General features: G+C 38.2%; 1 protein-coding gene across 34 annotated transcripts in view; it reads left to right on the top strand.

Annotated features, from left to right (window-relative positions):
- MAP2 (microtubule associated protein 2) overlaps positions 1-18135 on the top strand; it is a 214013-nt gene that overhangs the window by 146306 nt on the left and 49572 nt on the right. For 32 of the 34 annotated variants that reach the window (XM_081143097.1, XM_081143129.1, XM_081143125.1 and 29 more), the window contains one exon: positions 15711-16010. In XM_081143097.1, coding sequence (XP_080999223.1) covers positions 15734-16010 — 277 coding nt within the window. In that variant the 5' untranslated portion in view covers positions 15711-15733. Of the gene's footprint in view, positions 1-15690; positions 16011-18135 lie in introns of all 34 variants that reach the window. The other 2 variants (XM_081143116.1, XM_081143126.1) reach the window with 1 other exon arrangement.

Below are 18135 nucleotides of genomic sequence, written 5' to 3'. Positions count from 1 at the left end.
AAAGTTTTATCTTTTCCGTATCTGTGCCTCCAGAAACATGTTATTAGATTGTAAGGAAAAATAATATATTTTTAAATGTTAATACTTAAAAACAATAATAAATAATAAGTACACATGATTGAAAGTGTCAGTGGTACATAAATGAGGAATTACGGAGGCGAAAAAGAAATTAGCTGCAGCCCTAGGTAGCAGGTTTACAAAATGGGTTTATGGTGGTGGGTTTTTTTGATCACTTCTTTTGTATGTGTGGTTGGTTGTTTGCTTTGGACAGAAAAAAAAGAGCATGTTTATAGTCAGAAAGGAAAAGAAAGAAAAAGCTGACACTGAGACCACAGGGGATATTTAAGGAAACGAAGCTTAGGAGGAGGCAGGAAAAGGTGCTGAAGGCCAAATAGAGGTGAATATTAATAAGGAGGAGGGCCACCTATTTCTCTAAAGAGGAGGGAAGACAAGGAGGAAAGAGGAAGAGCATCTGGGGAGCCTGGACGTAGACCTCGTGCTAAGGCTTCTAGTTTTGACCACCTCAGGAAGGACAGAGCTCCCACCATGTCCTTGCCAAACATCAGAGTGTCCTAAGGTTCTCTGAAAGTGACTGCGAAGCCTGCCTTGGCCACCAGGCAGCTGTTACACGAGGACCAGCCTGAAGGCTGGGCCATCTCTGCTCCATCCTTACCAGGCAAAACATGGGGCACGAAGAGGGTGATTTAGGAAGAGCTGCGGGAAACGCTCTTTCCTCTCCGCTGTCGCAGTTCTCCCACGCCAACACCCGCCGGCCAGCTTCTCTCAGGATTTGCTGTGCAGGCAACTGATCGGGGGTAGTCACTTAAATTTGTTTTATTTAACCCTCTCCCTTCTATTAGTCTCATCCTTTAAAAAAAAAGTCATTATACTTTTCTTCAAACCAAGTATATTGGTTAGAATAGGTTAGTGGCTAAAGCACATAGATCCAGAAATGTGTTGAAAGGTTATTTCTGGCTCATTGCACGGCCCTGGGCGAGTGTTTGAATGGGAGGTTGTCTGTCTTCTTCTCCATAGGCAACCTGGGGATCCCGAATTCCTCCATTTGTGGCTTCACCTTGCCGTTGTCTCCATCCATCTGGTAGAAGGGTGAAGACCACCCAGGAACACCTGGGAGTTGTGTATGAGCCAACCCAGTCGCCAGGGACGTTAGGAAATGCACTCCTGCTCTGCTCAGGAAAACGATGAAAGAGATTCCGACAATCTGCTCGCAGTCTGCTATACCAAGGCAAAATCTGTCTACAGAATTTATATATTCGAACGTTTGATCAAGTAGTTCAATCCCTGGCAGAGGTGATGCCAGTCATACCCTAGAGATAAAACTGAATTATAATTTCAGTGTCATGTTAAAATAGTGAATGTATTTGATACATTAGTTTATCAAAGTTAATTCTTACAGTACTCAAATAAGATATTTTTAAAACCCTCCTTATAGAAATAAACATTATGACAAAAAAATTATAGTGCCTAGTACTGCTCTTAGTTTTCTTCAATAACTTCTTGCTAAATGAATTAATTCCTTAATTAATAGATGCAGAAAGCTTCATTAGGGAAAAAATAAGTATTTGGACTCTAATGAATATCTAAAATTTGTTATAAATTGGGATGGTCTAAACTCATTTTGATCTGAAGGATGTGCCCTTTTAAAGAAAAATAACAAGTGAAGATAAAATATTGAGGAAAAACCCCATATTTGGTACTTTTGCAAAGATTTTAAAAGAATTGTGACGTTTTGATGAACTCACGAGTAATCATATGTAGGCCTCACATCGTATTTGCTCTCCCTGTACTATTCAGTTGGTGGTAACACTGCTATTTGATGGAGGGTAGCAGGGCATCTGATTATTTTATATGTAAAGAATATTGTGTCGGTGTTGAGTCAGAGCCATTCTATCAGCTACGTACTCTACAAAATCAACTTTGCTGCTAAAGAAATGTCACAGGGTTTCAGTTTCCTGTGACTGCAGAATGTCGGGTTTTTGTGAAAATGCTGCATTGCAGTAAGTGTACAATCGCTGCTTCTTCCTTGAGGGTTGAAACTCCTTTCCCTTTGAGATTAATTAGTAATTTAATCAAGCTCTCATGGCCCCCGAGAGCGTTTTAAAATGAATGAACCCCGATAAAAGTGGCCTCTTCTGCAGGCACATAAGACACTCAGTTTGATGCGTCCACGTGTGTGACTCGGAAGAAAGGCGATGAGAAAAAGCCCGACGTGGCTGAGCCTGGAGGCTGATACGCTGAAGTGTCTCTGTCAGCTCTTTCTTCCTGAGAACTGTAATGACTGACAGGAACCTGCTAACTTTTTGCAGTTATTATTATTATTATTATTTTTTACTCCTTTTTCTTTTCTCACCCACCCCCTGCACTTTTTGTGATGATCTCAAGGACTCCGGTCACACCATGTGCTCAGCTATTACTACAGAAGGCAGTGTGATCCCGAGACAGTTGTAGTCTCTGTGAGAGGCATTCAGAACTCACCAAAGCAAATACTTTAGTGGGGGGGTGCCAAGGCTTGAGTCATTTAAAACCATTTTGAACGGGGCTCTAGGGAAGATCCAGTAGTAATCAATTCTGAATAAAGAGCTGAGCGCCAAGACAATAAAAAGAACCTTTTTCCAAGACAGATTGCTGTGGTCCTAGAAAGTTCTGGCTACTGGGCAGCAGTGTGTAAGCCTTTTGTTTTGGTTGGTGTATCCTTTTTGGCATATGTTTACAACTGGAGTGAGTCTTGATTTTGGAATCTAAGAATTCTAAAAGAAACTGTTTTAAAATCAAAAGGAATTGAAAAATATAGCATCAGAAGGTAATATAATAATAATATTATAATAATATAATATAATATAATATAATATAATATAATATAATATAATATAATATAATATATACATGCCCGCACACATATAATATACCTATACATACATGTACCTATGGATCATTTAAATATACGCTGCAAAAGTGTTATTTGAATGGAGCGTGAGGACAGAGAATTGATTGTTCAGTGAAGCTCTGTGGGGAAATGACATACTGGGATATGATTTTTATATAACTTTCTCACTGTAGAGTTGAGTAACTATAGTACACAGTTTAAAATATTTGTACATAGAAAATGGCTAGAAAACCCTTCTAACTTATATTTTTCACAGTGGTTTAAATCATGGCAAGCCCGTCCTGCAGCTATTGCTTCTGGCATTCAGAATCTCCTGACTTCCAATCCCCTTAGCACCGCTGTGAGCAGAGGGCCGTCACCCCTCAGCTGACGAGTGGAGGGGCCTCCCGTCTGAACTGTTTCCAGTCTTGCCCTGCTGTGCTGTTTTTCTTTTTAAAAGAACCATATGGTCTTTTAAACAGTTACCACTCTGCTCAAAATCCTGCAAGGACTTCTCATCACACCCTTTCCCAGCTTCATCCAGATATAATTGACATATAACATTGTAAATGTTTAAGATGTACAGTGTGTTGATTTGATATATATTACAAAGTGATCGTCACCATAGCCTAGCTAGCGCCTCCATCATGTCACATAATTTCCATTTCTTTGTTTTGGTGAGAACATTTACATCTACTCTATACCAACTTAGAAAGAAGTATATAATGCAGTATTATTAACTATAATTATCAATCTGTACATTGGCTCCCCAGAATTTACTGGTCTTATAACTGGAAGTTTGTACCCTTGACCAACATCTCCCTATTTTCCCCCTTCCCATCATACTTAGAAATAAACCCAAGCTCTGACCGGGCTCTGCTTAGCTTTCAGAGCGCTCTTCCTGTATCTTACTCGAGTCAGCCACAAACCCACCAAGCTCATTCCCACCCCAGCACCTTCATGCTTAAAGCGCACATTTCCTTCCTGAACATTCTTGCCCCAGTTCTTTGCATAGCTGGCACCCTCCACATCGTTTTAGTCTCTCTGCTGAGTTTACTCCTTTAAGATGCTTCCCTGAACTCCAGTTGGAAATAGTGCCTTTCTCCTGCCTTGCTAGCTTCTTCTCATTTAAAGTATTATATCAAATATAAAGTATTACATTTAATAATTTAACATTGAATACAAACTATTTACATATTAAATAATAAATTTTATATATTTTAATTTGGTGCTTGGTTCCTGTATGGTTACCTCATTAAAATGTAACTTTTATGAGGCTAGGAATTTTGTATGACCTCTGGCACACTGAGAGACCCCCGTGTCTCAGAATATCTTATATCTTCCCCCATCACCACTCCCATGAGTCCTACTGTAATTCGAATTCTTACATGCTCTCCCATTGATTGTTGCATTATTGACCCTCTGTCCACTTTTCCTGCTTCTGATCGTAACCTTCTACAACTCTTTGTCAGCCTCATCTTGTTACTCCTCTGCTCAGTGTTTCTCAGACATAAGCCGTTAACATTTACACTGCACAGCCCGGCAGACGAGATACTTCATCATCTGGACACTTCCCACTCCTGTTTCACACATTCTGAAACATCTCCATGTTTCCGGTTCTCTTATACCCCCATGTCTGTGTGTGTGTCTGTGTGTGTGTGTGTGTAATTATGTCCTTGTCGACCATGAATGCCCTTCAAGACTGAAAGCAAGTTTTGCCATTCTGAAGTCTCCCAGGAATTTTCTTATTTCTTAGGAACTTCCATAGAACCCCTTTATTCCAACATTAAAGCACTTAGAGTATTGTCACTAACTGTATATTGACATGTTGGTTTCACTTGATGGCTCCTTCAGTCCAAAAGCTGAGTCTTTCTAGTATTTGCATATCCTCAGCATCTAGAACCATGCCTGTGACTTAACAGGTGTTCATTAAATATTGTTATATTTCCCCATCAGAAGAGAAAGTTTTCTAATCTCACATTTCTCTCTCCTGCTCATGCTTAAGGCATTTGTCTCACCTTTTCTTTTCTTTTAGTTAAGTATGAGTAAGGTAGTCCCTATCTTACTTATAAGTTATTCCTGAGAAAACTTTCCTTTCCTAATAAACTGAACTCCTATATACTTAAGGTCTGTGGGGCCTCAAAGGAGATGTAGCTATGCATCACAATTTGCACTATCCTGAGTTTCCAAGAAAATTTTTATGTTCAACAGAAAGTCTGTTTCCCTTTGCCTCTATGATTAAAATATGAGACACTGAATTACAATTTTAATTTTAGTATTTCATTCTAATATATTTTTTAAAGATGAAACAAACAGAGAAAAAGGTAAGAAAGGTGAAATTAAATCTTGCTGCTTAGAAATTCTCAACCAAACTACCCACTGGAAATATGGATCTCACTCGAAAGTAAATGGCAGTTATTTATGGACATTTTCTTGGAGAAAAGTAGTTATTTAGAGCATACTTTCATGCTCTAGATAACTTCAGTTCACATTTTTTACATAGGTTAACTCTGAACTTTCTAAACTAAATTTTCAGAATTTACTACTCATTTAGCTAAAATAAAACAAGACATGAAAGCAGAAAATATATTTAAAAAAATAACGTCTTCAGAATTTTGACTTTTCTATAAATGTATTTTATTTTTAAATTAATTTAACATTTTTTTACATTCCAAATCATGATTTTATTTGCTCTTGGCCAGGTCCTCTTTGCCTGATTTGTCTATGATAGGTCTATTTATATATCAAAATGTTTTTACCTATGGGCCCACCATATGATGTGACCACATCTGTGCCTATACTTATATTAAGACTTTCACATATTAGATTGGAATATTTGTCTTTGTGGAAAACTTAATCACTGTGGATGTTGCTTTACTTGAATATTTTTTTCCAGCTCAGTTTTTTACCATCTCTAAAACATAGAGTAACTGTATATATTTCAGGCCTGGAGAATTGAGCAGATTCGTGCCACATCATATCACTTGAAAAGTTTCGCAGAATACATACAACCAGCGAGCTGTAAAAAAACGACCTAGTTTCTAGAATTCACTCAAGGGTACACAAAGATATGCCTGCTCATAAAAGTAAGCTGAACAGTATATGAAGACTAACCCAATTGGATCAGACCTGAGTTATGAAGGAATTCCAAATGATAAGAATTCTGCTTGCTTCCTTTTGGGCCCAACTCAACTGACAGAGCGAACAAGACTACTTTCAACTTACTCAGAATCCCCCTGAGTCACAATTACTGCCAGCAGTGGCACAGCACAGCATAGCATAGCACTCAGCCTGCCTTACATCCAAAGAAGAAATCGACCTGTTTTATATGACTCAAACTTTACTTTACTTTACTATGACTCATACTTTCCCTTTCTCTAGAAGAAAATTAGTGTTTAATATAATTAACTAGATTTTGGACTCTCCATGTATGCATTCGTGTAGTATTTTGAAAAATGAATGTAATACAATTATTTTGCATCCATTCATTTTCCCCCCCTATTTTAAATATATCTATGATTCAGAAGGTTTATATGCATGTAACACCTGTGGTTTATTCTATGATTGCATTTACTGCATTATCTTGCATTTTTCAGACACATCTTGCCTTCCTCAGTATAGTGTAAGTTGTTTGTGGCCAGAATCTATATCTTAATCACTGTTGTATTCCTAGTGCCTAACAGAACTCTTGATATGATGCTGGTATTTAGTAACTGTTGATCGAAAAGCTTTTCGAAGGCATAATAAATGAATTGATGATTGATGATGACCCGAAATTAAGTGAAGGCTCACTATATGCTCGTTACAGCAATGTATAAATACAGACGGTTCCCGACTTACGATCTGTCAGCTTTATGATGGCATGCAAGCGATATGTATGCATTTAGTAGAAACCGCACTTGGAATTTTGAATTTTGACCTTTCCCCAGGTTAGCGATACGCAGTGTGATACTCTCGTGATGCTGGGCAGTGTCAGTGAGTCACAGTCCCCCTCAGGCACGCAATCCCTAAGATAACTGCCACCCCGCACTGTGCTGTGTTGCCAGTGCTTTTTGGTTGTGGTGTTCTGCGCACATTTACCATCGGCTAGGCTAAGCTGTGATGTCCAGGAGGTTTAATAAGGTAGATCGTCATCAGTGGAACGGGTTTAGAAGTTAGTGTCCTTATCTGGATTGCATTCTCTTTCAAGTTCCAACCCCATTCCGCCAGCCTCACTGCTTGGGGAAAGAGCAAACAATGAATGCATGTTAGTGGATTTGGCTTCTCGCTCTAGATCTCCCTGGGAGTGTCTGACTTGGTCAAATGATTTCCTCTTTCTGACCTCAGCTTTTTACTACAAGGCAAACTATACACTGACTCCTATTGCTAAAAATATTCAAATAAAAGCCATAAAATAGCTAATCATAGGTAGCATTTATTGTGCGCTTCTAACTTGCCTGGAATTATGCTTTATTTGTATTATCTTATGTAATTCTACCAACAAACTAACTCGGGCTTGCTGTATGCTCTGTATCCATCATCTTCAAAACTGTGTGCCCATCAGCTCCCTTCGTGTGAATTGTTTATTAGTCCTGGCATGTGATAGAGAATCAGTCATTCTTATAGGTATTTTACAGTCAGCTTGAAGAGAGCAGAGAAGGCATGACACAAATATCTGGATTTTCAGTTTAACTTTTTGATGTCATCGAGGACTTTTTTCTTAGTCATGCACAGAAGACAGAGAGAAGGGGTGCAGAGTTATAGTCAGTCAACAACTATTTAAGCTTAGACTTCGTCAGCATTGATAAGTAAAGATATGGATTCTGTATAAACTTCCACTGTTGTTAAGGGTTAAAACAAAAGTTTCAGTTTTGTAGTACTGGTATGGATAGTAGTAGTCCAGGCATAATTGAGCCCACATGGAAAAGGGAACCAATATTCATGTGCTTAATCGTATTATGTAACTGGTTGTTTTACTCTTTGTCTGTCTTTGGATATGCAGCAGTACAAAATTATAATCCCAGTGTTTTTATTGAATTGCCACATTACGTGATGACAGGGAAAACCATATCATAGAAAACATTCTAGAACTGCCGGTGCCAAGCCCATTATGAAAATGGAGACATGCCTATCTGGCACGCAGTGTAGTTTTCCTTTAGATTTTCCAAGCCTTCATTGTTTCTCCTTTTGCCAACTTTTGAGGGTATTTAAAGCTGCCTAGTAATAACTATAATCAGGGACTATTTCTATGCTTTGTGATCTTTTTAATATTGTAATCCAAAGAAAAACAGTGAGGTCTGCAGTTAGATGGGAATCCCAAGAGAAAAAGTTCTCTTCTACTAAATGGCACTTTCAACACGTCTCAATTATCTAGACATGAAATCATCGATTTACTTCTTTGAGAGCTTTACTGGCTAGGAATTATCTATCACGCATTCACATCTTACCTATTACTCACATCCATCTCCAAAATGACCTAACAGGTAAAGAAAAGTATAACTTGACTTGACATATTTTAGGCAAGTATACTTTTGTCATAAACCACTAATAAATTCCAAGGAGTATTCTAAAGAATTTTAAGATGTTGATAGAGTGAGCAAGGATTAGTCCTTGTTTTCACAATATGAAGTAGGTTTATATCACAGACAATGGATAGTTTTAAACATTCTTCTGAGATATGTCTGCGTCTCTAAGTAGGATTAGACACAACAGAGAACTGATGTATTCCCAGGAAGCTGATTAAAAGCAGCCAGTCGCATGACTGGAATCCATCACCTCTTCGTAAATGTCCTAGACTGAGGAAGTCAGAGGTTCAGCTTCTATTTGTAAGAGCGATTCCATGGCCCGGCCGGCCGTGGCTCAGCAGTTGAGCGTCAGCCTAAGATCCAGGTGATCGGGGTTCGATTCCCAGTCAGGGCACATGCCCGGGTTGCGGGCCCGATCCCCAGTCTGGGGCGTGCAGGAGGCAGCTGATCAATGACTCTCTCATCATTGATGTTTCTATCTCTCTCTGTCCCTCTCCTTTCCTCTCTCAGAAATCAATAAAGATATATTAAAAAAACCCAAAACAATGATTCCATGGTGTATCAAGATAATTTCCTCTTCCCTTTGTGCCAGTTATTCTACAGGAGTTTGTATTTCCATCCCTCTGTTCTTTTCCTAAGTCCTGTGCAGCAGGCTTGCAACCTTTAGTGTCTAGAATCACCTGGTGAACTTGTTAAAGTACCAATTCCCAAAGCCCATACCCAGAAATTCTAGTTTATTAGATTGATGCTGGAGGTAACTGGCTGAAAACACTTTAAGATGCATTAGAAGCAGATGAACACCAAAGAGCCTTTCCGTTTCATGAGTTTAAAATCGTTCCCGGGATGGGATGAAGTCGTTTATCTCAAATATATTTGTACACCTACATGTCACATGCTCTTTATGATGTACACCAAGTTCTGTTAGGTCTAGTAGTTTGATCTCCGTAGTGTTGTTCTTCATGTGCTCCCAGTGCAGTTGGAACTTCAGTACCAGTCCTCCTACGATGCCTGAAAACTGGGTTTCCAGCCCACTCTCCCCTCACGATGGAGCTAGTGTTGACCAAGCATTCATGGCTAACAGAACCTTTTCCCTGTGTTTATCTGGAGTTAGGAGGTTGGTGAATTATTCAGTCAACATTCAACAAATATTCAAAACCTGCCTTCCAGCTAACTGGTGCTTCAGGCCGTTTGTGTGATATTACTGTCATGCCTCGGTTATGTGCATCTTACTTTTGCACGACACTTTTCATACTTTGAAGGAAAAATGTGAAAACCTCCAACTAAGGAGACAAAAAATTAGAAAATGGTTTATTTTGAATAAAATGTATCTGCAATTTATATCCTTAGCCCTCGATTTGCCCTTAGAAAAGAAATTCTTCAGTAGCTCAAAAATACAGCAGAGCTGTCAGGGACGTTTTCATCTGAGTATTTCTGCTTTCTTATTTCTTCCCTTTGAATAGTGAAGGAAATGTGACAGCGGCACCTTATTTTATTTTATTTTTTGTATCTGCAGGCCCTCAGGGCACATGTGCTCAGGAACTTCAGTTAGATACACTTAAGTAAACCTATCTCTCCGCTACTTGCTTTAAAGAACAGAAAATACAAGAACTATCAGAGCATGTCAGGCTTTTTTTTTCATGTGCAATAGGCAGGGAGTCCAATGATAGATGGAGTTCCAGATGAAAATGCTTCTCTTTGTAAACTAGCCTTCAAGCACATTAAATTTTAATGTGCACATATGACTTTATAACTCTTAGGGAGAACCAACAAAAGTGTGTTATTTGGCCACTTCCAAAAAGTAAGTTGTCATTTTAAAGTTATTGTTCTTTTTAAAGCAACATTTGCTTGGATGGTAAATTAAAAGAGTATTCTAGGGAAGATGGATAAAGGAAAAATTCTTTTTAAAAAAACTAAGGAATGTTAGTTTTTCAAGAAATCATATTTTCATTAGAGTTTGTTTAACCTGTAATCTATCTGAAAGATGTAGAATATTATGTAAGTTTTCATAAAATGCTTCCTGTGGAAAAGATTGATGTTCATTTTGTATCTCATTCACTTTATATGTACATCAAGGAAAACATGAAAGCTATTGTGTGCTAAGTAATAATATATAATTTTCTCAAAGAATGATGCCCTAAAGCAAAATGTTGGAAGGCAAGAGGTACAGATATTATTTGAAATATATATTCTGCCTGATTTGAGAAAGGACTTGATGCTCTGCAATTGAATTATATATAAAATAAGTAACAGAATACAGTACCAAAGACTTAGACTGAGGTACATACTACAGTTAAGCATTAAAGCTTCTGGCAATTAAGGAAAAATATGGGGACAGCTGTATTACCAGATAGTCTAAGAAATATTAGAAATCAGCAAAATGCAAATTGTCTCATTTCTAAATTCCAATACAAATTAACATATTGTATATATCCTATGCTAGGGACAATCATATCACAAAAGACAATGTTTTTAAGAGTGGTCTTGCAGATTTGGAGTTAGGATTTGGGATTTCCTGTGTGGGCAAGTCCCAATTTGTTCTCATACACAAAAAAGTATGAATTTATGTACGTATCTGGGCAACTAGGTACTCAAGTAAAATCCTAGAGTTTTAAAACGTAGAGCATTATAGCCTTAGGTTTGGAAAATGTTTAAGACAGATGCATTTAAATACAAGAGAATCTCAATATAATAGAAATGTAATTATTAATATAATCAATATTCTAGAAATCTGATAAGCAATAGCAGTACTGACTGACAGACCTACCCATAAGCTCCAAAATGAGTCTCTGGGACCCAGATTAATTATCATATTAGGTAAAACATTTTCTAGTAAGTAACTGAAAGTTGGTTATCCCTGCCCCAAGCCATGAGTTGAATTTTCCATGATAGCCATGTTTTCTGTTGAGTTGGATATTTTCTTTTTTCTGTTCTTTCTTTCCTTATTTGTTGTTGTTGTTGCTCTCACTCTTTTACTTGCTTGCTTTCTTCTCTTTTTTGGTGTTTCTTAAATAGAATTATCTAAGTGACTTGGATATTTGCAAGGCTCCTGATTCATGGTACTAAGACCTTCTAATCAATATTGGAAAAGTACTAATTTTACTTTGCAATATTAAACAAGTATACATTAAATCTACCTAAAAAGCAAAACTGTAAAGTTTTACAGACGCTACATAGACAAGGAATTAATTCATATACCATTTCAACTTGGAATTTAATCTATGGAACTACTGTTTTCATTCCAGTTATAACACTTTTATTATGATGATAGAAGATGATACAGGCTGAATATTAAAGTTTAGAAATCTGATCCATGCCAAGTGATATAGTTTAGCTCATGTCATTGAAATCAAAGGTTTTGTCAGATTGTTGAGCACTAAAGAATCCTACATCTTTCATAATTATCCATCAGTAAAATTAATTAAAGTGTGACATTTATCAGTGATTCAACAGCTGGGGTGAAAACATGCATATTCTTACCAAGGAGCATTGGATTGAGAGAAGGCTTATTGGGGGCGGGGGGGACTGGAATTTTAAAAGCTGAATTCTGATGAAGGAAGAAATACATCTACCCTTAGAGAACTTTCAAATACCAAGAGGAAATTGTTTAATTACCAAGAGTAGCAGAGATTCAAGCTTATCACTGAAGTCCATGATTAACATTTCTGGTAGCACAAGATCTTCTCTTAACCATTTTTCCCAACTGTCTGTCTTTTGGGAATAATACTGGGGCCATATAATAGCCATGATATGATAAGTCAAATATCTTATTCTGATATCAGTAGAAATTTCAACTTTTTGGATTTCTATTTTAAAAAGTCCATATTACAAGTAACTATATCTTCATTTATATTTGCATTTGTGCTTAGCCCTAACAGACAAGATTTCATTGTAATCTATTATAAATTACAAATCAATGTCTTGGACTTAGTACTGTTTTTTAAAAACTTAACTCTAGAATTCCTTGCTCACAGTGTTAAGCTAGGCTTTTTGGAGGGGAAGGCGAAGAGTTTAAGTAGGTTCTCAGCTTGCTCTATCAAACCAGAAGGTTGTGTGGTGGCTCTCCGCCTATTCAACCGTCAGGATTTGTGATCTTTTCAATGTGCAGCGAGGAGAGTCTTTCTCATTACACAGTAGGAATGGAATGCTAATGTTCCTTGGACCTCACAGTTTCCTCTTATAGATTTGGAAGCAATTTGCCTTTATCAGCTTTCTTATTTCCTTTAATCATACATTCACAGTCTTCAGAGAGATTCAGGTAAAAATAATTTTATACATCAGGAAGAAATAATTAAAAGAGGCTGTGATCACTTTTAACTAAGTCATAATAGCATTTTGAAGAGTAGAGATCAGCTGTGACCCCAAAATCCTGATTAGGAATTTAAGTGAAATTTACCATGTGTGGGTGCTATTTTAATAATATTACGCTGTGATTATACGTGAATGTGGCCAACAGTGTCTCCTAAGATGGTCACTTAATAGATGGTTAGACTGTGTACATTTCAAAAGCCCAACAAATGGGAAAGTGATATCTGATTAACTGCGTACATTTTAAGGAGTATTATCTGAATAGTCTTTATCAGGAAGTCGGGTGATTCATTTTAGGTTATAAATTCACTTCATTTGTGCCTCTGATATTAATTGAAGTCAGCATGGAAAACCACCCCTTTCTTCTTACAAAATTATTTTCTATTGATGGATTAAAAAGAAAGAATCCGAAACTCTGAAGCACTAAACACTGAGGAGTTGGCTTTTTGAATGCCTGGTTTCTTGAAAACAAATTACCTTAACATTTTACCATTGCCAGGTAGCACTCCCCGCCTTTAGGCATTGGTTTTTGGGGTTCAAGATGAGGATTTTTAGTCACTGAGAAATCTTTTCCAGAGAGCCCTGCGGGAAAAACTGCCAGTTTTAGCTGGGAACTGTGGGTGCTCATATTATTTTATTTACTTTGAGAGTCTGTGGCTAGAACTGCCAGAGCTAAACATGGGCTAAAGTGAAAAGCTAAGTATTTCTCAAATCCTTTTAGAAATGTTGATAAACATGGCATCAGATAAAGGGTTCTGTGGCCAATTGGTTGGGATTGTCTCCATTTCACTGCCCTTCCCTGAGATTCCACTGTGACCCAGCATATGCAAAGCTCTCAGCTAGTATTACACATGCCTGTGTAACTCAGCATTTCCCAGGCTCATTTGAGCACTTTACCACTGGTGGTCTTCCTCCCAAAAACACATAATTGAAGACTAAACATGAAAAAAGTTAGACCATTTTCCATAGAGGGGCATCTTATAATTTACCTAACTAGTACTTCTCAAAGTCATCAAAAACAAGGAAAACCTGAGAAACCCTCACAGCCAAGAAGAACCTAAAAGACATGAAAATTAAATATAATATAGTATCCTGGATGGGACTATGAGACAAAAAAAATGGACATTAGGTAAAAACTAAGGTAATCTGAATAAACTATGGACTTTAGCTAATAATAATGCATCACTATTATTTCGTTAACTATAACAAATGTACTATTCTAATGTAAGATGTTAATAAATAACAGGAAATTGTATGTAGGGTGGGGATACATGGGAACTCTATTCTATCTGCTTGATTTTTGTACAAATCTAAAACTGTTCTAAAATATAAAAACTATGAATTTAGAAAAAAGTGACATTAACAAGGCATGTATGCCTTTATGTGAAGTCTTTTCTGTTTACAAGTGTTCACTCTGCGTGCAGAATAGATTGGACCACATGAGACTATGGAAATTTTAATTAAACTGTTCTGGTAAAGGAAAAGTTAGGAAATTAATCATATAACAACAAGGATACTGAGCCAAGAGCCTCACTACCGATAAATTATTGTGATCTGGAAGGTCATAATTTGAGTCTAGATAATTTATTCAGTCCTAATATTAGACATATGAAGATGCCACAGCAACTCAGAAGGAACGCAGTCCTTAGACTCCTGGATTAGGTGCTTTGATGTTGGACTAGAAGACAATGGCGTTGCTGAATCGTCTCTATAAAAGATGTAGCGGAGTTTTCAGAAGTACCCGGAGCAGTTCGTTCTGAGGATGCTCCTCCCATCGAGCTTTTGTGTCTCAGGCCTTGGCCGTCTGTCTTGGGATGTTTGTTCAGTCCTGTGCCATATCTGGTCAATAGCTCTTGCTATTGACCTTACCAAGGTTTCAGGCTCCTGTTCCTATGCCAGCAATTCTAGAAACCTACCTAAAATATTTTATATGTAATGACTGTGGTATGATGCCAGATAGTGTAATTGTAATAACAATAACAAAGGTACTAGCTACTGTTTATTGCACGTGCCAGGGATGGTGCCGAGCCCTTTGTTTCATTCAGTTTAAACCGTGTAACAAACCAATAACCGAGGCATCATTGCCTTCATTTTGTAAATGAGGAAACCCTTCCGTGCATACTGTTCTTCACATATCATCAGTGACAAATCTATATGATGTTTATTCACAAACTCTTTCATCGGAGTTTTAAAAGCTAAACTTTTTACATCCTGTTTAACTGTGTCCTTGGAGATGATAAACAGAACACTTATGAGAAGTAATTTGGGGGGAGGTTTGATGTTGTACTTAAACTAGTTGAAATGAGTTAACTCATCGACCTCTTCTTGGTATGACTAGAGAACCAGAATAGGGACCTGAGGAGAGCATCAAAATTCGGTAAAAACAGACAGGTGCCTCTTAGCATGTGGTAGGAAAGCTTACTTTCTTTACAGCTTAATTTATTTGTTATGCCTCTGCACAGAGCATGGTAGAAAGAAATAGATTTGCTTTAATATAAGTTTTGTTTCCTTGTTTGAAGGTTTTTGCTGGAGTTACTGTTTTTGAAAAAAGGACAATATTCTTAGTTTCATCAGAGACAGTCCTTGCTTACGTCAAGAGCATTTGGAGTAATCAATCCAGCGTCTCTCCTCAGCCCTTTCCCCGGCTTTTTCTACTCAGTTTTCTCAGAGTGCAGGATTCCTTGGCTCTACTGAACAGTTAACATCATGTATCAATAAAAGCTAGCTAAGCTGTATCCTTAATGCCAAACATCAGTGTTTGTTTTTTTTTAAAAAGTGTATAGATTGATGGAGATCTTATATTAAAAGAATAGATATGTCAAAAAAGATTTGTAAAAACCAGAACTAAAAGTGTTCCCAAGGGCTACCTCTTGATATGCAAAGGTTACTGAAATGGGGTTTTTGTGTTGACCATAGCTAACCGCTGAGTTTGCTCTGAACTTGCTCTACCTTGGTACTACTACTATCATCAGATTCCCCCAAAGTGATGGCTACTAGCTTTTCTCTTCCAATCACAGGAGAGGCGACAGGGCGCTGAAGGATGGCAGATGATCGGAAAGACGAGGCCAAGGCACCGCACTGGACCTCAGCCCCGCTGACGGAGGCCCCGGCGCACCCGCACCCGCACCCGCACCCGCACCCGCACCCGCCTGAGATGAAGGACCAGGCCGGGGCCGGCGAGGGCCTGGCCAGAAGCGCCAATGGGCTCCCCTACCGGGAGGGGGGCCCCTTCGGAGAGCACGGGCCCCCGGGCGCCTACCCGGACACCAGGGAGAACGGCATCAACGGGGAGCTGGCCGCGGACCGGGAAACTGCAGGTAACCGGGGCCCTCCCGCCTCCGGAGCGGGCTGTGCTCGGAGGCCTGTGAGCCTGAACGTGAATTAATTTACAGCGCTGGTCCTCCTTCGGGAATGCAGAGGCTAAAACTTCAGTCTGTCGGGAAACAGACACAAGAAGGAGAGAACAGTCCTGGGAACGAGCCCGACAGTCCCCCAAATTGGTTGTGTTCTCCATCTCGTCTCCATATTTAGTTTTACCACTTTAATTTTAATAGACAAATGGCTCAGTGTATGTGAGTTTTGCCAGTAACTGTCAGCTGTTTAATTCATTGAAAGAAAACACAAATAGCTGGCTATTGATTCTCTTGAATGATATTGGACCTAAATCCGATTGACTCATTAGAAGCTTATTTACTTTTTAGGGCAGAAAAGCATGTAGAATCCAACTCCTAGCCTTTAACAATAAAAAAGAGAGAAAAACAGAAAAGAAAGAAAACGAACACACACACACATACATAGGAACCATTTCATACTTCCTCAGATAGCTTTTTAAGACCTGGTATTCAGATGCTTGAAGGAAAATATACTATCATTTACTCTCAAATACTTCCTTTCAAAGTGTATTTTCTATCAATAGCCTCTTTATTATTGACAATGTAATAATGGCATAGTTATTATATAGCATGAATGGCATAGAGAAACAATACCTTGCACTATAACATTCTTCAGAATTATTTTTATTTTTTCTGTGATTCAGAATTTAATGCGTTTGAACACAGTAGCTTATAGACATGCTACTCCAAAAAGTGTAAGGAAACTACAAGCAGTAAGAAAAGTTATGCCCCCTTCAAAATCACTGCCTACTTACTCAAAGATTGGTTTTCTACACTCCATCCGTTAGTCAGCAACACATTGACTGTACACTCTGTTCAAAAAACATGTTTACATTTTAATGGGAAAATATGAAAGGCATTCCAGTAGTGTAATTTTTTTAAAAACTCACACATTCCACAAATTACTGTTGAGCATTTTCTTTGTGGTACAAAGTGTGTTAGCTTCTGCAATAGAGTGTGTACAAGGAATGGTCTCTGAGCTTCACAGAGCAGGTGATCTAGAAGCAGACATGAGACCTGTGCATACAGTTAATTCAGACACAAAATTCAGTTTGTTAAATACCAGATGAGCAGTATGGAAAGACAAAATTGAACTGGGACTGTTTCTACTTAGGGCCAAAGTTCCCAAATTGTGCAAGAAGTGTGTTGAGGTGCCCCGGCACACTCCTGGCACTGAGATAGATAGATAGAATACTTGAAATACACAACAGAAACAGCAGTTCTCCACATCTGTCAAGCACAGCACGAGCTCAAGAGAGTACAGTTTCAAGATCAGCTCACACTACAGTTCTTTTCCAAGATGTCGTATCCTTGTGAAATTGGGTTTTCAGCAGTTGCCCTGAGAAAAACCGAGTTCCCCGTAGACATCCACATGGAACAAGAAGAGAGGCTGGCGGTGTCCAGTCCTGTTCAAGGCTTTGAGAAGCTGTGCAGTGCCTAACAGGCACACATGTCCCGTTAGTAAGGAATTGTGGTTAAAAATGAAATAAAAATATTATTTTTACTTTTCATGGTTACAGTGAGGATGAAATGAAATAGTACAGTATACAAACTGAATGGCTCATAAAATAGTATTAATTACTATTATTATTATTATTATTATTATTATTGGTGGTGGTAGTGGTGTCAATGTAGATAACAGATCACTCTTAATCAAGGAATATTTTTCTACAGACAAGTATAATTTAAATTGTGGAGGGTGGGCTTTGGGTCGGAAGCATTAACTAGGAAGATTTTGGAGGGATTGAGGCATGAGGAGATGAAGACACATTAGAGCAAAATGGTTGTGGGGAAAGAGAGAACATGATAGATCAAGATTTTTCTCATTGTATTCTGCAGCACTTGACATTGTACCTCAACTTCTCAATAAATGTGTGTTGAGTGAACGAATAAATGAATGAAGGAGTGAATGAATGCCAAAGAGAAAAGAAAGTCCTTTTCAAATGAATGGTGAAAAGTAGTGCAAAGTCTTCCTTTGTGTCTTGGGCTCTCATCATTTGTCTCATGGATTATTACAGAGTTTTAAAACACAAGACCAAAATCACTATAG

This window comes from Miniopterus schreibersii (assembly GCF_964146895.1).
Source record: "Miniopterus schreibersii genome assembly, chromosome: 7".
NCBI classification, from domain to species: Eukaryota; Metazoa; Chordata; class Mammalia; order Chiroptera; family Miniopteridae; genus Miniopterus; species Miniopterus schreibersii.
Note: the sequence above shows the minus strand (reverse complement) of the source record. Positions and strands in the feature narration are given on the sequence as shown.